Below are 22,902 nucleotides of genomic sequence, written 5' to 3' on the forward strand. Positions count from 1 at the left end.
AAATAAATAAAATAAAATTTAAAAAAGGAAAAAGAACATTATACTACTGGCTACTCAGAGATTACTGTAGTGGGTTTCTCAAAACAAATGACAAAACATTAAATATTTTTAAATCGATTGACAGCCCTAGTTTTTTACATTTAGTCTATCATAAAATTCTTTCATTTTGTCAGATGATTAAATTTGTGATGATAGATGATGCTTTTATTCTGGAGGACATCCGGCGGAAGTGTCGTGGTGTTGTTGCTGCTGAGTGAAAGCATGACTCTTTCGCCTCGTGTTTAACAGGTTGGTTCTGACACCACATAGCAAGTTTAACACAACTAACTCTTATACTATTGTCATCGACAGTTCAACCGGGGGTTTTATCACATAAACACGTATCATGATGTGGCAGCAGTTTAATATTAAAGCCAAGTATCTGTGGCTAAAGTGAGCTTGTTTATTAGTCGTAACAACTTTGAAGCTAATGTTAGCCAGCTAAGTTAACCGGTAATGTTGCTTCTCTGGCATCTTAATTCACTGTGTTCAAATAAGCAGTAGTTTCATGCTAAAGTATGACAACATGATAGTACTCAGTAGATCTTTATAGCACGTTGCTCTCCTGTAAATGACCCTTTAATGCCTGAGTATGGCTAAATATGCAGTATAACCAGTTTGAATGCCTCTCTCTCTCTTTCTCTCTCTGTGTGTGTCTGCAGGGATTGCATGTGAGCCTCTGAGCTTTTGGACCAGCTGTGATAAATATCCTCCATCTGTGTCTATTGAGGTGCAACCAGCATGTCCTCCCAGGAAGATGCTGCTGCTGCTGCAGAGCCAGGCCCTGACACAGTGGCACCAGCTGAGAGTGATGTCATCACTATCACCATTGGAGCAACTGTGCCCACAGGGTTTGAGCACACTGCTGCAGAGGAGGTCAAGGAGAAAATTGGGGCTGATGCACGAATCAGCAAAGATCGTGGTCGTATATACTTTCCAATAACCACCGACAAGCTTTTCCAGGTAGGAAAACCTGGAGTCAAATGCATGCCAAGGTGTTTTTCACTGTCAAATTGCATTATACACATAGAAAATGTAGCGTTGATGCTGAAGGGTAATAGCTGTTTATATGGAGACTAGTGGTGATATCGTTGAAACCATATTCATCATCATCCACCATCCATCCACCGAAGCGGTTGCACAAGGGGCTAGAGCCAATCCCAGCTGACATTGGGCGAAGGCGGGCTACATCCTGGACAGGTCGCCAGCCTATCGCAGGGCTGACACATTGAGACAGACAACCATTCACACTCACATTCACACCTACGGGCAATTTAGAGTCAACATTTAACCCAACTTGCATGTCTTTGGACTGTGGGAGGATGCCGGAGTACCCGGAGAAAACCCACGCTAACACGGGGAGAATATCCAAACTCCACACAGAAGGGCCCCAAGCCGGAATCGAACCTATGACCCTCTTGCTGTGAGGTGTCAATGCAAACCACTGCACCACCGTTGAAACCCTCAGTTTGATTTTGCTAGCTGAAAAAAGGGGTACAGAAAACCTACATCTAAAAATGTATCTTGTCTTTCTGTGTGTTCCCGCCTGTAGGTCCATCTCCTGAGGTCTGTGGACAACCTGTTTGTTGTGGTTGAGGAATATGATCATTACCAATTCAAAGAATCAAAGGTAAACGTACAGCCAGCTTTACTCTGTTGTAGCTGATGTTAAGCGCATTATCGTCAGAGTAATAAACACTGTGTTTTATGCAGGAGGAGACATTGACGGAGATGATGCAGCTCGCCTCCACACTCCCCTGGACTAACGCTTTAGAGGTTTGGAAACTAAACGGCACCCTAAAAAAGAAGAAAGGCTACCGGAAAGGAGGAAATGGCACCAAAGTAAAACCTAACAGCAAGGCCACTGATGCAACTGTGGCTGACACCGAGCAGCTACCTGAGGCGACGTCCGCTGCTGAAAGCCAGACGGAGGCGGAGAGCACTGCCGACACGGAGACCAGCACGCAGGACTCAGAGGAGCCGGAGAGCACTGCCGACACGGAAACCAGCGCGCAGGACTCAGAGGAGCCGGAGAGCACTGCCGACACGGAAACCAGCGCGCAGGACTCAGAGGAGGCAGCCCCCGAGGACGCAACACCCGAGGCCAAAGTCATCAAGTTCCGTGTGACGTGCAACAGGGCTGGTGACAAACACAGCTTCTCCTCTAATGAGGCAGCCAGAGACTTTGGCGGGGCCGTGCAAGAATTCTTCCAGTGGAAAGCAGACATGACAAAGTTTGACATAGAGGTAGGTAATGCTTGTTCAGACTGGACTGAGGCGAAAGGGGATACCAGCACATTGGTCAAAAACAACTCTTCCTGTTCAGATTAAATTTCAAGGCACAATGTTTGTTTAGTTTGAGGATTAACAAAAGAAAAAATAACAACTCCATTAGGTAACATTTTCCCATGAAGATTAGCGAGTCACATGATGTGACAAGCTGAAAAATGCTTCATTGTTTCAAATGATGGAGATGATGTTTATGTTCCTTGAGTTCATTTTAAAAGTTGTTCACACAGCGATGACAATCGGTGGCCGTCTACATTTTCTAGCGAGTATTATACTGCAGTTATCAGGTGTGTGTAATTTGTCTACTAAAACTGCAGTTAGTCCACAGAATAAATTCAGTTTTAGTGCCTATTCTGGCTGAGCTGATATTTAAATGCTTGTGTGGATACATGTTGAAATAATCAGTAAATCATCTATGTGTTTGCTGTGTGCTTGCACGTTTCAGTTTACTAAAGATAATTAACAAGAATTAGGCTGCTAAGAAACAATGAATCCACATCAAAACAGTAATTTGATGATTGTTTCAGCTCCATAGAATATAAAAAAAGTACACGTGGTTACATTGATCATTGCTTTGCTAATCGCTCACTGTGTGTTAATGTACTGTAGGTGTTACTAAACATACACAAAGAAGAGGTGGTGGTCGGCATCGCGCTCACAGAAGAGAGTCTTCACAGGAGAAACATCAGTCACTTTGGACCCACTACGCTGCGGTCGACCTTGTGCTACGGCATGCTCAGGTAATTCTACAACACTGGTTAAGATCTGTTTTTAAATTTATCAGGGATTTTATGAAGATATAGTTGAGCTCCTGAATTTGTGCGTAAGCGTTTTGTTAATATGTATGTTATTTAAGTAAGGTTTAATTCCAAATTTCTAATTAGCTGATGATTTTGGTTCACAAAGTGAAGGTTGTGTTGATATGACAGAGTTTAAAAAAAAAAAAAAAAACGTCATGATGACACTTGCAACAACAGATGTGATCACCTTGGACAGCTGCCAAGGTTATGGAGGAAGAAGGAAGAGTTAGTGAGAAAAATACTGGAACCGAAGACACTCACCTACAAAAACAGCAGATTTGAATGTTTGTCTATTTCCATTCACACAAATAGACACACATGAAGAAAAAGGTGAAAGATAAAGAGACACACAAACTAAATCCTCATCAGCAGGAACCTGAATAATGCTCCATAACTCATCTAATAATAATCTATCAGAGAACTCTCTGTGTACAAAAGACAGAGAGAATAAAAGGATCAATAACACGTTTTTTTGGAATATTTACAAAAGACGTTGGTGCAGCTGTAAAACAATCCTTCCATCTGATAGTAGACATGACTAAGTGCACGTCCTGACTGAATACAAGAATATCCAATACCATCACGCTGGCCAAGAACAACTCTTCTCTTTTGACATAAAAATGCAAGTCATGTCTCAGTGTTATTTTAAGGCGCAACAGCATTGACAATCAACTCCTCTTCCAAGCAACATTTTCCATAAAGATAAGCACGTAGATAAAACAGTATGTGCCAAGTTAAAATGCATTTTTCTTTTGGTAATTTGACTACTGCAGACAAGGTCTGCCCGCGCGTTAAATTCAGTTTCTTTACTTGTTCGGCTAATATTTGGACGTTTGTTTGTTTGTTTTGGGCATCATCAGCATATTAGTGGCAGTAAATGCCAGATTTATAGATGAAGCATGGAGAGTAGCAGTCACTGTATGCCCACATTACAAGTAGAAGAGAGGTTAAATGACAGACAGTAGTTGGCAGAGATCATTGACCAAGTTGAAAGTATTCTAGTCATTTTAGGCATCCCAGAAGGAGGACAATGATTCATGGTTTGTACAACAGAAGCCATTAGACCGGAGAGGATACATATGAGTCATTAATGGTCCATTTAGACATGCTGTACGCAAGTAGAGGATTGTCTGTTCCAACTCCCGAGTTGATGTTGATGTTGAGGTCATGCTTCAGTTACTGTTTTTGCAAAGAAATGCAAATGATAACAATGTAATGCTAAATATAACTATAAATATGACTTTGATGAAATTCAAGCATTTAACATTTAGAGATTGTACTACTAATGAAATGATGAATGCATCAGATACAAATAATGGTGTTGAGGCAGGAAAGGTGAAGTCGGGAGTAATATGAAATGCCATTATAGTGCAGTATTGTTCAGTAGTGAGAGCCATGTTCAGCGTTCTGGCTGGTCAAAAATGTTTATGCTGGTGCTAAGTGAGATAGATTTGCTGCTAGTGACCTTATCTTTCTCACTTTGCAATAAAAGTCAAAGTCAAAAACAATGAAATCAAGTAAAATCAGTCCTGAAATATTCCAGACGGCTTGAGTGGACAGTAGAAATGTATGTGTAATGTAGATCTGCAGGGCGAAAGGCTCAAATGAATCAGGGTCTAATTGGTTAGAGCAGCAGGAGCAGGAACATGTTGCCGGACATCTGAGGAGAAGAACAGCAGAATTGGTGGATGCTATATATATTGTCATTTTGCAACTGGTGTTACACTGTATTCATACTCTGTTGTCTGTTGACAGGCTGTGTAAACCTCAGGCATCAGATATAATACTTGATCCAATGTGTGGGACTGGAGCGATACCGTTGGAGGTGAGACATAACTTCTGTACTTTGACTACAATATTGCTTAAATGAAAAAGGGCAAAGAATAAACACAGTGTATTATTAAAACCCTCTCCATTAACCTCATGATTTGTTCACATTCTACAGTACACAGTGTTACTTGCTTAGCGTCTCGCACTGAAAGAATGAGCGAATTACAGACTAAAGATTTCAAGTGTCAAATGATCACAAAGTACTGATAAACGTGCACTTTTTCTTGCAGTTATTCTAAAACGTGTGTATTGTGTTTTTCTCCTACAGGGGGCCATTGAATTTAACAATGCATTCTACGTTGCCGGCGACAACAATGACATGGCAGTGAACCGCACGGTCAATAACGTACGTCACTTCCAGAAACGGAAGGCAGCCAAGGGCAGGTGAGTGGGTGCACAGCTGGACATCCCATAAGGAGGTAGTTTTAATATTCTGTTTTGTGTAGTTGATGATCATCATAATGATTTTAAATCTTTTTTGGCTCATTTCAAACAGTGCATCTGGATTGCCCATTGACACAGTGCGTTGGGATCTGTGCAATCTACCCATAAGGACCGGCTCTGTTGACATCATCATCACTGATATGCCCTTTGGGAAGAGGTACCATAATAACAGTAGTGTACAGTACATGCTTGGTTAAAGGGACAGTGTGTATGATTTGGTGACATCTAGCGGCATGGATGCAGATTGCAACCAACTGAGTACCCCTACGCTCACTCCTCCCTTACCAAGACTGCGGTAACGTGAGGTGCCGAGTGCAAAACCACGTTAACGTCGTTCACCTCGCTCACCTCGCTCAGAGGCCATCCTTATCATAATAACACTACTTTAGCTGGCGGTACCACGGTTTTGCACTCTGCGGCTCACGTTACCGCAGTTTCACAAGCGTGTCGGAGAACTACGGTGGCCTTCAGGTAACGTAAAAACATGAAAGGCTCTCTCTAGAGACAATATTTGGTTTGTCCGTTCTGGGCTACTGTAGAAACATGGTGGAGCAACATGGCAGACTCTGGGAAGAGGACCCGCTCCCTATGTAGATATGAAGGGCTCATTCTAAGCTAATGAAAACACAACTATTCATAGTTTCAGGTGATTATACACTAATGAAAACACAGTTATGAATATTATATTGCATTTCTGCTAATAGATCCCCCGAAATGTTACACACTGTTCCTTTAAATGATATGTTGAAATGATGCTGAATAACTCACTGGTTTCAATACTAAGGTCTGACTCTAACGTAACCACGGTGTTTTAGCTGTTGGTTGAAAATTGAACTTTGAAACAGAAAATACTTAATAGTGGATTTATTTTTCAGCACTTTCACATCAACCATGAGGTCAAATCTTTCCGTTTTGTTCTCTTAAAGAATGGGCTCCAGGAAGAAGAACTGGGACCTGTACCCGTCCTGTCTGAGAGAAATGGCCCGTGTGTGCACACCAGGCTCAGGAAAGGCCGTCTTGTTGACACAGGACAAGAAATGCTTTTCCAAGGTAACCGTAATGCACACGGAACACGGTTTCCAGCTAAGATGTTTTTCCAGGAAATTAAGATCTCAGTTCGTGAGAATTTCCAAATAAATCACAGTGCAAGTCCGACCCGCCCAACATTCCTGATAACAATTCATGATGAAGCTGTTGATTGCTTAATCCAAATGTTAATCCGGATATGGGACGCCTGTTGGCAGTTTAATCACGCATTAGACTTCCTATTAGGGATACAACAACCACTGCCTTTCCCAGTAGCCTTATTATTCATAAAGCACTCACACCAATAAACAAATGGCAGAATGAACAACAATCCTTAAACCTATGTAAGACAACACAGAAACGTGTGAGTGGGTGCATCAACAAACACTGAGGCAACATACTTAATATTGTTACTAGCTGCCTCGTTTTGGACACACGATTACTACTTGGGAGTTGGCAACATGCACCGCTTTTCAATTAACATGCTCAACAGGTGCCGTTTTTAATCAGTAAAGACGGAATTGTTTTTCCTATGCCAAGCTAATAATATTAATAGGTATTGTGGTATTAATTTACACTGGGATGGAAACAGGTACAATACATTGTTGTAATTATCATAAACCTTTGATGCGCCGTCATTTGCGTTGAGTAGACGTGTGTTCCTATTATAGTACAGGAAGACAATACACAATTTAAATACCAATGCTCCACCCCAGAACTATTTAATTTGTTTTAATCTCCAACCTTGTATAATCATTTGTTCTGCTCTCTCCACACCTCAGTGAGTCGCCATGGAAGTTATTCTAAAAATAATTAATTTAAGGGAGGTTGTTTACTTTTTCCAAATTCCTGTCCAGCCTCGTCACCACCTGGCTGACCTATCATTTATTAGGCCATATTAGCGGCTCTGTGCGGCTGTACTTAGACACAGCTGTATGCAAATTTCAGCATGCTAACACGCTCACAATGACGATAAGCAGGTCTAATGTTTATCATGTTCACCATCTTTGTTTAGCATTTTAGCATGCTGACATTTGATACTTAGCACTAAACACAGTTAGGGCTGTGTATTGGCAAGAATCTGGCGATATGATACGTATCATGATACAGGGGTTATGATTCAATACATTGCGATACTGTAAGCAAGGCAATATAGGGATTTTATTTAATCTGATTTTAGGAAAACTGTCATAGTATAAAGAACCCCCCGCCTTATGCATAAAATCGGAGTAAAGAAAGTTTACATTTTCCCGCAATCAGAACAGTGGAATCTATCTCAGTTCCTGCAATATTAAACATCATAGCGCTACTATTTGTGCAATCTGAGCCACCGTCTGCCATGAACCTTTGCATGTAAACTATTAATTAAAAATCGATACAGTATCTAAAAGCATAACATCACAATACTCATTTGTATCAAATGAGGCTGATTTGGTTGTAAACCAAAGTAATGGGCAAATATAATTTTGACCAGATGGTGGCGTTAGAGGATCACCAAAGTGCTCAGGATTCATCGTCTGGGGACCATAAAGGTCTGTCAAATGTAATGCCAATCCATCTAATACAGTAGTTGTTTAAAGACTTCAATCTAGACCACTGACCGGCACTGACCGACAGCCTGATAATGCCATCCCCAGAGCCACGCTGCTAGCATGGTGTATCTACGAAGTCAATGAGGTGATGGTGTTGTTTTTATGCGGATGGATGACCCGAAAAAATAATGCCTCTGGCCACGGCTGTCGCTGGCGCAGAGGCATTATTTTTTCGGGTCATCCATCCGTCCGTATCTCAGGAACGCCTTTAGTGAATTTCTTCAAATTTGGCACAAATGTCCACTTGGACTCAAAGATGAACCTATTCGAATTTGATGGTCAGAGGTCACTGTGACCTCACGTCCGTCCCATTTCTCATGATATCTCAGGGAGATTTTGGTGGTCAAATGCAACTGTGACCTCACAAAACACGTGTTTGGCCATAACTCAAGAATTCGTATGCTAATTATAACAATAATTAACTTGATCGGTTGGCGGAGGCGCGAAGTAGTAATTATAGTTGTATCTATATTTAAATATGACTTTTGAAAGAATGCTGAGTAAAATGGTAAATCAGATTAAGAAGGTGTGTTATGAACATTTTGGACCTCTGAATGGGGTCATAGGTCGCAAAAGTTTATCTCTGTTTCAGTCAATGACATGGTTTACTGTTGACATTTATGGGCTTTCCCAGATTTGGTCAAACTCAAATGATGATTAATATAATATAGTAAAATGGCGTTCTATTGTGAAATAGAAAAAGCCAGTGTTGTTGGTTTTTATTTGTACTACAATCCATCAGTTCTGATCATTTGTAAATGCCAGTGGGTTTTTTAAATGTTTATGCAGCTCACTATCAAGTTTAAACAATCTAATGTGGTCCTCTGCTTAAAAGCTCACGTGCAGAATCAGTTTACCCTGAAATAATCTCTAAATAATCCCTCCACAGTTTGAGTGATGCAGGTTTAGCTCAGCTCAGTCTCTGAGTCATGGAAAAAGACTTTAACCAGCTGTATTTGTCTAAACTCACGAGATCTTGTTTTACACAAAACAAATGTCTCATTTGTTAGTTTGCCCTCAACAAGATTTATGTGATCCCCAGGCGGTCTCGAGGATGGGAGGACTGTGGAGGAAGCTGCACACTGTTTGGGTCAACGTCGGGGGTTTACACGCTGGAGTCTACCTCCTCAAGCGGACCGGGGCCGTGTTTGGCCAAACTCCGGAGGACGTCTATGAATCACGAGGAACGGTTAATGCACAGGGAGACGAGAAGGATGACAAGGAGCTCTCTTAATTCACATCCTGCGTTTAAGTTCTGAATTTATATTTGACGCCATGTAGGATCAACATTATTTATATTCTCTTTTTTTTTCTTAATTCTCTTGTCAAGCTTGCCAAGCAGTTTTAGTGCATCATTTTTTTGTATTTCTCATTTGGTTTTAATGTGATTAATGGCTAACTGGAAAAGAGAAAAGCTATTTTCATGTTCAGCAGCAGTTTAGAGGTTCTCACCATCTCTGTTTGACTGAGGAAGTTCATTTTGTCATATTGCCATTCAGAAATCTGCTAAAAAGTCGTCTCACTGCACACCTCGGACCCGCTGAATCCACTTTACAGGAAGTGCACATTGCCATATTGTTCTGATCAATAAAGATTCAAACAAAATGTCAGTTGATGTAAATATTCATCACATAATACAAGTTGTTTGCCAGCGATACATTTACAACAGAGACTAACCTGCATGGGAAGGTGTACTTTTATATTTATTATCATTTTATATTTGACCTGCTGGAAAAGGGTGTTCCCCTCCTTTCTTTAACGTCTACCTGCAAGCCAGCACATACTGTATGTAAAATCAGTGGGCTTTTTCCTTCATTTCTCCATATCTGACGTGCTGATCCGACCACACAACGTGATGAGACACATGAAGGTAATAGCTGATATTAAGTCAAAAAGGAAGTACTGGTGTGTGACTCATTGGAGAGTGCGTGACCGCAATAACTTCCGGTGTGCGTGAACATTTGCATGCAGATTGAGACTTCCTTTAGCCTTTCAGTTAAGTGTTGCCTAACCCTAAAGACCTAGAGATATTCCCAAACAAGGATAAGTACAGTAGATAATGCTATGTTTTAAATAATGTGCTGTTAAGAGACCCACATAGACCTGTTTTTGTCTTTTTTTTAGGGGGAGATAGATCAACAGTAGATGTCACATAGAAGTAGTGTACATCATCTGAAAGCTGGGAACCGGAAGATTAATTTGAGATGCTGCTCAGCACTGTGTGTCAAGTTGTTCTAGTCATAAATCAGAAATAAACATGAATTAATTTAAATAAATTGTGAAAGTGTATAAGGGTTTAGAACATTATGATAGAAGTATATGATGATCATTCCCATGATCTATTATGTCTCATAAATTGTTGCAGCAATGTTTGGGTTGATACCATTTGTTACACAGATTTGGTGATAAATGTAACCATTTTTTTACCACTTGAGAATTGATCAAAATGATCAATAATCCCTCCAAATTACAACATTAAGACCCCAAGACCTTGAGGAACACCATAGAAAAATCCATGCTGTGATTTTGGGATCAAAAACTTTCAACATTTGGAGATTTCTGAAGGATTTGCATTTTTCGGCAATCGGATGGCGAGCACTTCTGTTCTGGAAACCGCTCAGAAACCCCCCTTATTGTCAATCTAGCTAGGAAAGCCATCCATCCTCTCAATGCTCTAGTTCTCTAGTTTGTGGCTGTAAAGTTTCATCAGGCTGTGATTATCCTAGAGGTCACCACGGGTCATTTTATACAGTGAGGTCAAGTTTAAAAAAAATAAATGGCCTCACTACAATGAAATGGCTCCTATGGGGACTAACATCATCACACAGGAATACAGTTGAGGTCATTGGATCCACAAGATTCTCACCTTTACAGTGATACCAAATTGATGTAATTCAAGACTGTTTAAGGACCCCAGTATGCAGAAATATCACCATTTATAAATGCAAAAAAACTGCGATGTGATTATCATAAAGTGTCTGTAAAGGGGACACTTGTGGGACCTATTTTCATTTACATATCTTTGAAGTCAGCGGTCAAAGAACCCCTTTTGAAAACCAACATGCCAGTTTTTCCCTGGCCAAAATGTAGCCTAACTTTGGAGCATTAATTACTTCCCGACATGACATGGTTGGCACTGTACCAATGGATTCATTAAATTGTCTAGTTTGACCTAGATTGACTTAATTATTTAACCTTTTCTAGGTCAACAACACATAATCTAGCACAAAAAGTTCTGCAACACCACCATTAGCTGCACCTGTAAAATGGGCTTTAGGGGAATTACATTAATATCGTTTTTATTTCCTGGTGTCATAATACTCGTGATGAAGAGCATGACGTCAGAGAGCACGCTGAGCAGGTGTGAGCAGGAGAGGTGACGCGGTGACGTCACTGACGCGCTCATAAAAAGCCATGTGAGTGCTGGAGAGATTCATTGAGTCTCTGCGCAGCGGGGAAAGAAACACACGAGATGATCTGGACCGTTTTCCTGCTGGTGCAAGCTGTGCTGCTTTATGTTATCCTCACACACAGGTCGAGGTGAGTTGATCACTTATATTATCCTATTGTACTACATGGTGTAAATATACTGTAATATCTGCAAGAACAAGGAAGGCAGGGGAAATACTCCTTGAAATCTGATGTCAAATATTTTCTTGTAATGTCTGTGAAGTAAATTTGTGGCCGGTTTAAATATCAAATATATATATATAGTGTATGGGTATTAATAACTTTGTGGTTTACCTATTTATTGTGTTATTGTGCTTTTGTTTCTTCTCCAATCTGAGGAATGTGGTTGAACCACAACAGTGTTGAAGTGTTTTGGGAAGCTTTGCACTTCACTGCTTTTCCTTTGAGGCAATTACAAATTACAAAAAAATATATATATATAATATATATTATATATATATAATATAATAATATATATTTTAAATAATCCAAGTTGTTGTCATGATAAAAAAGTTAGTCATACAAACACAGACTCCACTGTAATGTTTTATCAATGTGGCAGACAACAAAAGGATATGCATGTGTCCACTATTGTTGTTTTATTGTCCAGAGGACTGGATGTTTAGTTGTGTCATCACCATGTCAGTATAAGATAAAGTGCCTAGCAGCTACTTGAAAATACACACTAAACAAGTTTAACTTTTTTTTTGTATTGTTTCTTTAGATCGAAGAACGATCCTCCTCTGGACAAAGGGGTGATCCCATGGTTAGGTCATGCACTGGAGTTTGGAAAAGATGCCTCCAAGTTCTTGAATCGAATGAAGCTGAAACACGGCGACATCTTCACAGTGAGTATAAAGAAACCTACTGCACCTCTGTAGATATTTAAATGTTCATATTTATGAGCACTTTAAAGGATTTCATATTGGAGTAAAAGTTCAACTTCAAAGTCTTTAAACTGCTCAGAACAAAAAATGGAAAATTATTAAGTTTTATTATTAAGTTTCTATATATGACAAACTGAAGAAGATAATGTGATAAATCAGCTACTAAATGGACCTCATGATACAAGTATATTATTACTTATATTATTATATTGAATGCTTGGAAGTTTTGATGCTAAATTTAGAGGGATTGCAACAGGAGAAAAGAGAAGTGTAAAGTGATAAAGTCAGTGAATTTACTTTCTGCTTGTTTTTATCTTATACAATCTAATCTAAGAGGCTAAAAGTCTTCAAATGTTACCGTAGAATATTTTTTAAAGATTTAAGAATATGTTGATATTCATGTAGCAGCATGTTACTGTATGGATAACATGAATTTACTTTTATCAGGATACAGTATGACTTTCACTTATCATGAAACAAAAATACAAAGTTTGATATTTGACATGTTTCCAAGAAATGTGAGCTGAGTTTTGTATTCATTAAAAAGAGTAAAGGAATACTGCACTTCATCAGAGTCGGGTTAATATATAAAATACATAACTATAATTACTACAACGTATTGTAGATATTATTACTGTGTTTATTGCATGTTATAATAATGCTGGCCTATTCGAGTTCTGTTCGAGTAATTATTTTATCTTCGTAAAGTGTCCTGAAAGGCCCTACCGATTAAATGTATCATTATTATAATTATTATTATAAAACATGTAAACACTCAGAAAATGCATGCAAAAATAATTGCATCTGTCTGCATCTCATATATTTTCACTTTTCCCCCGGTGACGTACAGGTGCGTGCTGCTGGACGCTATGTGACGGTGCTGCTGGATCCGCACTCGTACGACACGGTCATCAACGACTCGGACTCCCTGGACTTCACTCGCTACGCTCAGGTGCTCATGGAGCGGATCTTTAACCTGCGGCTCCCGCATCACCAGCCGGCCAAAGCGAAATCCATGATGAAAAAGTATGTCCTTATTAGTTAATTACTCCAAACTGAAAGCTTGTACTGTGTAATTTCATTTTCATTTTCACGTAAATGTAGAAGCGAGATTTGTTCGTGGAAATCCTCCCACTCGAGTTTCATGAAGAGCATCGCCCTGGGTATTTCTAAAAAACACCCTTCCTAATTTTGGAAATCTATTTTTAGGGCTTCTTGTTTTGTTATTGCTCAGACACCCAGTGAGATATTATCAAAGAAAGGAAGGCACACCCTTTTTATATTTTAACTTTTTAAACCTTCAAGTTGCATCAGTGTGTGTGCAGCTTTCCCCTCCTTTCTTTGTTTTCTCATGGTGTTAAGTTTTATTACCTCAGGGAGAATAGGGCAATCAAACAAACATGTAGCTCTAATAATGTGTGTCATGTCAACACCATCAATCAGTGTGGTATGAATTACAGTATTCCTCTCTGTGGTAAACAGCATTTAGCCTTCTTTTAACTCTTATTGTACCTTTTGTTTTGTGTCCGCAGGCACTTCCAGGGAATGAATTTGGCCACCGTGAACAGCACCATGAGCAGACACCTGCAGGCCTCGCTGAAAGCCGAGATGCCTCAGAACCAGAAAGACTGGAAAGAGGAGGGACTGTTCAACCTCTCTTACAGCTTACTCTTCCAGTAAGTAGGATTCCCTCCTAACTATGTTAAAAGAAGCATTCAGCTAAACAGTTTACACAGAAGTCAACCCTGTGGTCCTCTGTTTGTAAACACAGCGAGAAAAATGTAGAATGACCACATGAATGTTGGAAGGTCACCTTTCCGGTCGAACATTTTGGCAGAATCGAAACAAAGCTGTCTTTCTTTATGTGAATTATCATTAGTAAACAAAGGAGAGAGTATACTGTACATCTGGAATGTGAAATAGTATATGGTGGGAACGTTACCTGTGACCCAGTGACATCCATCATGAGGAGATGGTGGAAAAATACCAGTTGAAAGGGAATCGCTTGTGTGCTTTCAAACGGAAAAACTGTGTGGGCTGGTTATCTATCCATCAAGGCAAAGAAAAATATCAGAGAGAGGAGAGTCCCGCACTTTCTCACGCTTTGTTTTTTCTCCGCAGGGTGGGGTACCTGACGCTGTTCGGAGGAGAACAGAACAACAACAGCACAGATCCCTCAAGAGTGTACGAGGAGTACAAGAAGTTTGATGGCTTCTTAACCAAAATGGCGAGAGGCACGCTAAAGCCAGGTACTGACGCCATCAACACCTCGTGATGTTACCTCCTGATATTCTTTATCAGAAGGTTCAGTCCGTTTATCTGATATCACTGTGACCAAATGAATGACAAAAAAACATCTGTTGGTTATGATGATGCACATCAAGCTTAGATTTGGATCGTCAGCATTACAATCTATGAGTCAGGAGAAGGTGTGTTCTCACTGTTTACATTTGTCGCTAACGTGCTTTGACATCATCGATGGATGCTCCCCAAGATTTGTTTTGCAGTTGCCATGGCGAGTATCACTCACAGTTGCTTACATAGCGTCTAGGAGGTTGTTTTTTTTAAACTTTGAGGACTTTCCCTGTTTCATAATTCATCATCACAGTCCTCTACAGACTGTGATCTAACTTGTACCTCACTACATACACCTTATCCCCTCGAGGCCTCTGTTCCACCCAAACAACACAGGACAAGTCAGACTATTACAATATTATTGTGCACCTCCTCCAGTCGCGCCTGTCATACATGGAATAATCATCCGCTCCCACCTTTTTACGCACAATGATATCTGTTTATGTATCTGCTCATTCACATTGAGCTCATATGTTTATGTTTTGACTGTGACTCACTCACTCACTCTGTGCTGTTTATCTGTGTGACAGAGGAGAAGAGGACAGCCCAGAGTGTTCGCCAGAGACTGTGGGAGCTACTGGCTCCGGCAGGTCTGACTGAGGACTCGGGGTCGAGCCCCTGGCTTCACGCCTACAGGCAGCTCCTGCAGGAGGAAGGGGCCGACGAGGAGACTCAGAAGAAAGCTCTACTGATGCAGCTCTGGGCCACACAGGTGAGTCAGATGGCACGAGAAACACGGCATGTGCAAAGCAAGAATTTCAGTTGGTTATCACCTCTAGAGATCAGGAACATCGTGTGTTCAGTCAGATGAACTTGATGCCACCGTGTCTCTGTGGTGGGAAGTAACCAAGTACATTTACTGAAGAGTATGAGTATGAGTATTTAAATGTTTGGCTACTTTATACTTCTACTCAACCACAGTTCAGAGGGAAATATAGCACAGCTTTGTAGATGGAGAATTTACCTAAAACTAAATATAATACGCTTATAAAATACAACACATTGTTAAATATTAAACCAAGAGAGCCAGTTTGAAGTGACTGTTAACATATTGTGTCAATCAAACAACTACAATGAGACACAAACTACCACAGAGATGCAAAACACCAGAGACACAAAACACGTACACAAAGATGCAGCTGCATTTGTGTCTCTTTCTGTCTGGATGTCTCGCTACTATAAATGGTGGGGGGGGGGTGCCTTTTACATATCTGTGCCCAGGGGTCCATTGTCTCATAATTTGTCCATGTCTATGAGAGACATTTGCGCTTTAAACATCTGAAATGGTTTCATTTAAATAACAGTTTGAGGTAGAAATATCTAATATTTCACAGTAACAGTAAAGATTAGAGAAAAGTCCAAAAAATTAATAGAAATTTGTGAAGCACAGATTTTGTGTTTTCTTCTTTCCGACCCCATTAATCATCTCTGGACCCCTCAGATACATCTTATGACCCTGGATTACACTACCTAACTGTATAAAAGTAATTAAAATTAGCTCCACCTCGACCAGCTACAACAGTCAAATGCCACTTATACATTTGCAGCAGTATTAACACCCTAATAATTTAATATTTCATAATATATCAGTCACAGGGGCTATGTTTCTCCATAAGTACTTTTACTTTTGATACTTTAAGTACATTTTGTTGATGATACTTTTACTTAAGTATGGTTTTGAATGCAGGACTTGGTGGAGTATTTTTACTTTGTAGTGTCGGTACCTTCCACCAGTGTGCAGTACTCTCATTTAGCACACGAGTGTGCTGTTCACTTCTGCTTTCACAGCGGTATGTGATAGAGGATTGTAAAGTGTCTTGAAGCTGCTCTTTAATGGTGTCTGACTTCAACAGGCTGAATATTGTTGTGACTAAAATAAAAGAAATAGCAACTTCATTGATATTTTTCTCCCTCACTATACAGTACATAGAGGTTATGGTGTTTCTACCTGCATCTCTTCCCATATTAAAGAAAAGTATTGTTATTTCTACATTTACAAAATCAAAAGTAGGTTATTGGTTATATTAGTTTTAGTCTTGACTTCTTCCTCACATATAATTGGACTTGGTATTGACTCACACAGTCTTGCCTAAAGCCCTGCTGGAGGGGTTTATTGCATCAATGGCGTTAATCAGATATTTACTTCAACATTTTGCCTTTCCCTGCAGCCTGCTGCTTACTCATCTGTCTTTGCACTTGTCACCATGGTTTATTTCCATTTGATTACGACTTCTGAATCACAAGTTTTAGTCGTCTGTGAGTCACATTTTTTATTTCCCTAAAACTTCAGTGAGAGAAATCAACATGTACTTGCGTGACATACAGATGACGTGTAGGACAGTTTTTGCAGTCATAACAAACAGTATTGCATCAGTCAACTTTGTGTTATTGAGTTCAAACAGTGAAATATTTGTGTCTAAGGAAGCTTTCCCACACTCAGGTCTGTGATACATCTGCCAAAAGTAGTTTTAAAGTAAGCATTAATTACACTTTAGGGTCTATTTGCAGTGACTTAAGAGGCAATTCTGTTGGCATTTATTCACGGTATTAAATTTCCACATAGTGCACTATTTCATGTGTCTACTCCCGGGAGACAGCGCTGCTGTTTGCCGTAAAACTAAATATCTTCATAGCTTGTCTTGTCCCTAGGCGCAGGCAGATGGCAGGGGACCTCAGGTTCCTTATTAAGTAAACCATTACCACGCTGAGCTCTGCCAGCATGACTCTATCCAGAGCAGCTCCTCTCATCCAGGACACATGAGAGGAAGCTGTTCTTTTTTTGAATCTCAAAAAGCACTTAAGATTCATTATAGGCTTTTTTTTATTTAATTGAACTTTAATTGAAATGTGTGTTTTGTTGCAACTCTAACAAAAGATAGGCGTGATGGTTGTTATGTGATGTACTTATTTGCTATTACCAAATAACCACCTGCTGCCTAGCTGTCACTACGCAACGCCAGAACGAGAGAGGTAACCTTATCATGTGTTTGTTTTCAGGGTAATGTTGGTCCTGCTGCATTTTGGCTGTTGGGCTACTTATTGACAAATCCTGAAGCTCTGACAGCTGTGAGGAGGGAGTTCAGCGAGATCTCACCGATGGAAACCTCAGAGACCTCATTACTGGACGGACCTGTGAACACCCCTGTGTTTGGTGAGGCCCTGACCCCAGCTAGTGTAAACAGAGAAACATGTGTTGGTAGCACTGTATGTTGTTCCTATTGTTAGTAGGATGAGGTAGAAACTAAAGTCTGGATTCACATTTCAAGAAGTCTGGAATAATAACCATTATATGCATATTCTATTGCACCAATTTGTGATTTTTCTTTGCAATATATAATATTTGAGAGAAAACGCTACACTTAAGAGAAAACTTGGTCATGGTGTACAGCATGATATAGACCAGATTAGTTAAACAAATATCATAAAAAGTAGAGAAATATTGCAGATGAGAACAAACCATAGTCACCGTGACGTCACCCATTGGTTTGTGGACAATGGTTTTGAAGCCTTGAGTTCGGCATTTTGTCCGTCGCCATCTTGGTCCTTTGCAACCAGAAGTGACACGAGAGGGTGGAGTGTACAACCGAACGCTGAATAAGTCATTTTTAGGTGACCAAAAAAGATTATTATTACCTTTCATGAAGTTCAAAAACACGGACAACTCCCAGACCGGACATCGCTGTGGTAGCGACCTGTCAATCACAAGGTAGCCACGCCCCAAAGCATCTCCTGCTTTATGGTCTATTTGACTCTAAATGGGACCATAATTTACTAAATGAACATCATGCTGTATTGAAGAAGACTTGAAACTAGCAATTGAGACCATAAACTCATGTTTACAATGTTTACTGAGGTAATAAATCAAGTGAGAAGTAGGGTCATTTTCTCATAGACTTCTATACAACCAGAGGAATCGCCCCCTGCTGGATATTAGAAAGTTTAAGGCACTTCTGTATTGGCTTCATTTCTCAGACCCGGAGGTGACCCACTGGGACACTGGTGCTCTTTTACTGTTATTAACAACATTTCTTTGTGCCCCTCCCCAGATAGCGTCTTGGAAGAGACACTTCGACTCACTGCTGCCCCCTTCATCACCAGAGAGGTAGTGCATCAAAAGACCCTCCTCATGGCTGATGGCCAAGAGTACCTGCTAAGGAAAGGAGACCGGGTGTGTTTGTTCCCCTTCAACAGCCCTCAGATGGACCCTGAGATTCACCATGAGCCACAGGTATGTAGCCCTGTCTTGTTAAAGTAACACGTTTCAAATCCTTCCTGTGCTGCCAAAAGGAATAGTAGTAATTGTCTTTGGGACTAGTTGGAGGCAGACTTAAGTGTTATTAGTGTGGCTGTTTGTGTAAGATGCCATCAACGCCTACACAAAGCTGACCCGGTATTACCCAGTGAGAGGTGAAACCCAGTGGACCAATGTGGGATTAGCTGAGCACGGGAACAGAGACACAGCTAATAGGCGTGGGAAGGACGTTGCAGTTAGGCTGCATTAAGAAACTGAGCACCAGAAAATAATGTTTCAATAATGTTTCATAAAGGAATATGTCCTTTCTAATAGCTTGCATCTCTTTCCAGAAATACAAGTACAATCGCTTCCTGAATGAAGATGGATCAGCGAAGAAAGATTTTTATAAAGGAGGGAGGCGGCTGAAATATTACACCATGCCGTGGGGCGCCGGGACCAACGGTTGTGTGGGAAAGCAGTTCGCCATCAATACCATCAGACAGTGAGTAGTACTGCACCATGTAACTTTACTAATGTTTGTTACCTTTAATTTCTGCTTGAATGTTCTAATTTCATGTTTCATCTTTGTTTACTCTCCAGGTTTGTTTACACGCTGTTGACTAACTATGATTTGGAGCTGTGTGACCCAGACGCTCCGATGCCAGAGGTGAACGCCAGTCGTTATGGATTTGGGATGCTACAACCAGAGGGGGACCTGCTTGTCCGATACAAACCTAGGAATACACACTAGGACTTTAAAAAAAACAAGCATATCTGTTATGCACATTTCAACACATGCACATTGTTTATAGTGTCAATACGCCCTTTGTACTTTTGTATTCTATATTTATATCATATAGTGTATCATTATTTTATTATTTATCAATAAATGTAAATAATGTATTGTTTACCATATTGTGTTGTCAAATTTCTTTGTGTTTTGGGGTAAAATGATACGATCATATTAGGGCTGTCAAAGTTAATGCGATAATGCGTCAGCGCAAATTTGTTTTAACGCCACTAATAACCTTAACATATTAACACAATCGATCTTTAGATTGCCAGCGAAGATACAGGCATCATATGAAACTAAAAAACCTAAGGAATCCATTGGTACCAACCAATGTCATACTAGGCTGTCGCAAAGGAGGTTAAATAACTGGAAAAACTGATTGACTAACGCAATAATAACACGTTTAACGTAAATTCGTTTTAACGCCACTAATTTCTTTAATTCATTAAAGTAACTTGTGTTCTTTAGGTTGTAGCGGGCTCAGTTTAAAAGTTAGAGTGACTGAAGTTAGAAACTGGCATCATATGAAAATGGAAAACCCAACGAATCCAGTGGCACCAAGCATGACATACTTGCTTGTCGCGAATGAGGCTAAATAATGATCCAAACTTACGCTAAATTTTGGCAAAGAAAAACTGGCATGACCATTTTCAAAGAGGTCCCTTGACCTCTGACCTCAAGATATGTGAATGAAAATGGGTTCTATGGGTACCCACAAGTCTCCCCTTTACAGCCATGCCAGCACATTTTGAACAGATAATAAATGTGTGTTTAATTTGCGATTGACTATGGATAATCATGCGATTAATTGCGATTAAATATTTTAATCGATTGACGGCCCTAGATCATATAAGTTTGGTTTGCAGCCCCACATTATTAAAAACTAATAATAAGACGTTGACATTTGCCAGTTTTAGGAGCTGTAATAAGTTCATCTTTGTAGCCTGGTTCTGTGTGTTAAATAGAGAGCATGAGAGTAATGAGGGGACTGTCTGTACTGTAAACAGAGCCGGCCACACATCTGTCACACTAACAACACGCCCGATGTTTGCAGAGTGAAGCCGAGTGGAAAGTTTAGATTTATATGTCGTTTGGAAAGCAACTGATCACTAACTAGCAGATTTGAAGGTAGAGCGCAGGTTTGCAGAGGAGCAACAAACAACATGCTCTTATTTCTACTCATATTTTACATCATATTTAGGAATGAAAAACATGAAAAAGTTAGGGCACTATCAAGGACAAAGTCAGCCTCATTAAATGTGGCTTCAATTTCATTGTGTGGAGTCCCTTTGTGTGGATCAATGAGTAGCTATTCCACTGAGCCTGACTGCGTGCCAGTTAGGTGTCTCTGCCAAGACTGATTATACTGTTGCACAGACTTATATCAGATATTGTACTTTCCACCAGTTTAGTGAGCCTAGGAGGCCTCACACACTACAAAAGGTCAGCCAGGTTGAATTTGTGGCACTTTTTTTATCCCCTATTCCCATAGGGCAGGCCAAATCCGACCCTTTAACAACCTCAATCCGTCCTATGATAATTTATAAATTAATAATAATAATAATAATTTCCCGTTCATCAAAATTACCCCTCATGCTATTGTCGCTGTTACGGACTGTTAAAAGCAACATCATTTATTTAAATAACCTGCGGAGTTTATGGGTGTTTATATTGTTTGATTATTAGTAGATCATCATATTATTAGTAGGCTAATTAGCCAATTTGTTTCGTTATGTCTTGTTTAGCACAGAAATACTTATTTTGTTAAAAAGTTTTAACTCCGGCTGTTTAAGCAGAGGGGATTTAGGAGAGTCAAACTTAATAAAAAAAGATGTTGAGTGCAACATTGTGTTTATTAAAACAATAATCTACAAAAATGAAAAAGGAGTATTGTTTTCACATTAAAGTTCTTTGATTTGCAGATCAGACATCAGACACAGAAACGTAAATGTCCAGCTGCTTGGCACTCACTGTTTTTCAAATCTGGCCCTTCTTTGTTGTTGTTTTAGTTGTTTCTTTTTCTCACTCTTTACCCATTTTGCCAACATTACTGTTGTACTTTGCACTTACTTTTGACACACATACACGTATCCCGTTATTTTGTATAAGGCTACTGGGTGTTTCATGTCTTTTGTGTGTGTTTATTGTAAAAAGTCAATGATAAAATTATTAATATCTTTTTTTAAATCTGGCCCTTCTAAAAAAGTAACTGACAAGGTCTGCCATAGTTCTATATGGTGTGTTTAGTGGCCTTACTTGGGGGTGTTTGTATCCTTTTCTTGACTACCTTGGTACAGTATATGGTACTCTTTTAAAGCTGCAGTAGGCAGAATGTTTTTGGCATCATTGGGCAAAAATTCCATAATAACCTTTCAGCATATTGTAATTCAAGTGTTCTGAGAGGAAACTAGACTTCTGCACCTCCTCATGGCTCTGTTTTCAGGCTTTAGAAAATCTAGCCTATGACCGGAGACTTCAACCAATCACAGGTCATTTCAGAGAGAGAGCGTTCCTTTTGGCTGTTCATTCAGCCGAGGCAGCTGTCAATCACTAACAAACTCTGATCAAACGGTCAAACTAGGCAGCGCTGATCAAATATGAATCAATATTCTGTTACTGTAATGCCTATTTCTCCCCTCAACTGTTTTCAGAAACATCTTGTAGCGTACTGTTTAGCTGTAAAATGAGAAGGCTTGATCAGGTTGGTGGGCGGTGCTTGGTGTTTCCTCAAGGAAAGGTGTTCTTTCACACAGAGGGCAGCAGAAAGAGGGAGTGTGAGGGAATGAGTGAGAGAGAGAGGTTTAGTGTTAGATAGACTGTCTGGCACTTAAAGCTTCAGTAGGCAACACTTTTTTGGCATCATTGGGCAAAAATTCCATAATAACCTTTCAGCATATTGTAATTCAAGTGTTCTGAGAGAAAACTAGACTTCTGCACGTCCTCATGGCTCTGTTTTCAGGCCTTAAGAAATCTAGCCCGTGACAGAAGACTTTGACCAATCACAGGTCATTTCTGAAAGAGAGCATTCCTATTGGCTGTGCCATGTAAGCGGTGCTTGGTGTTTCCTCAACCGATCTCAACATGGCTGCCGTGTCACAAACTTTCTCATTTTACAGCTAAACAGTACACTACAAGATGTTTCTGAAAACATCTGAGGCATGAA

At 40.0% G+C, this 22,902-nt stretch overlaps 2 protein-coding genes across 3 annotated transcripts; both read left to right on the top strand.

Moving 5' to 3' along the window:
• The first annotated feature begins 201 nt into the window (after positions 1–201).
• Positions 202–9,628, top strand: thumpd3 (THUMP domain containing 3). 2 transcript variants are annotated; one of them, XM_074634473.1, is made up of 10 exons: positions 202–288; positions 702–1,002; positions 1,592–1,669; positions 1,753–2,286; positions 2,938–3,068; positions 4,884–4,953; positions 5,227–5,342; positions 5,455–5,559; positions 6,329–6,452; positions 9,063–9,628. In XM_074634473.1, the coding sequence occupies exons 2-10, from the start codon at positions 781–783 to the stop codon at positions 9,252–9,254; spliced, it is 1,572 nt and encodes a 523-aa protein (XP_074490574.1). In that variant the 5' UTR covers positions 202–288; positions 702–780; the 3' UTR covers positions 9,255–9,628. The 2 variants fall into 2 exon arrangements, with proteins under 2 accessions (XP_074490574.1, XP_074490581.1); XM_074634480.1 differs by lacking the exon at positions 202–288 and adding an exon at positions 327–432.
• Positions 9,629–11,395: 1,767 nt separating this feature from the next.
• LOC141767313 (prostacyclin synthase-like) lies at positions 11,396–19,861 on the top strand. Its single transcript, XM_074634494.1, has 10 exons — positions 11,396–11,560; positions 12,195–12,318; positions 13,208–13,383; positions 13,890–14,033; positions 14,479–14,606; positions 15,243–15,424; positions 17,710–17,863; positions 18,759–18,940; positions 19,297–19,448; positions 19,547–19,861. The coding sequence occupies exons 1-10, from the start codon at positions 11,493–11,495 to the stop codon at positions 19,695–19,697; spliced, it is 1,461 nt and encodes a 486-aa protein (XP_074490595.1). The 5' UTR covers positions 11,396–11,492; the 3' UTR covers positions 19,698–19,861.
• The last annotated feature ends 3,041 nt before the right edge of the window (positions 19,862–22,902 follow it).

This window comes from Sebastes fasciatus, chromosome 1, assembly GCF_043250625.1.
Source record: "Sebastes fasciatus isolate fSebFas1 chromosome 1, fSebFas1.pri, whole genome shotgun sequence".
Classification (NCBI taxonomy): domain Eukaryota; kingdom Metazoa; phylum Chordata; class Actinopteri; order Perciformes; family Sebastidae; genus Sebastes; species Sebastes fasciatus.

Bases quoted from the DNA above. Each gene is read 5' to 3' on its own strand.
- thumpd3 (XM_074634473.1), top strand. From the start codon at position 781: ATGTCCTCCCAGGAAGATGCTGCTGCTGCTGCAGAGCCAGGCCCTGAC. The intron at 1,670-1,752 runs GTAAACGTACAG...TGTTTTATGCAG, and splicing joins ACCAATTCAAAGAATCAAAG to GAGGAGACATTGACGGAGAT. The intron at 5,343-5,454 runs GTGAGTGGGTGC...CATTTCAAACAG, and splicing joins CGGAAGGCAGCCAAGGGCAG to TGCATCTGGATTGCCCATTG.
- LOC141767313 (XM_074634494.1), top strand. From the start codon at position 11,493: ATGATCTGGACCGTTTTCCTGCTGGTGCAAGCTGTGCTGCTTTATGTT. The intron at 11,561-12,194 runs GTGAGTTGATCA...TTGTTTCTTTAG, and splicing joins ATCCTCACACACAGGTCGAG to ATCGAAGAACGATCCTCCTC. The intron at 14,034-14,478 runs GTAAGTAGGATT...TTTTCTCCGCAG, and splicing joins TCTTACAGCTTACTCTTCCA to GGTGGGGTACCTGACGCTGT.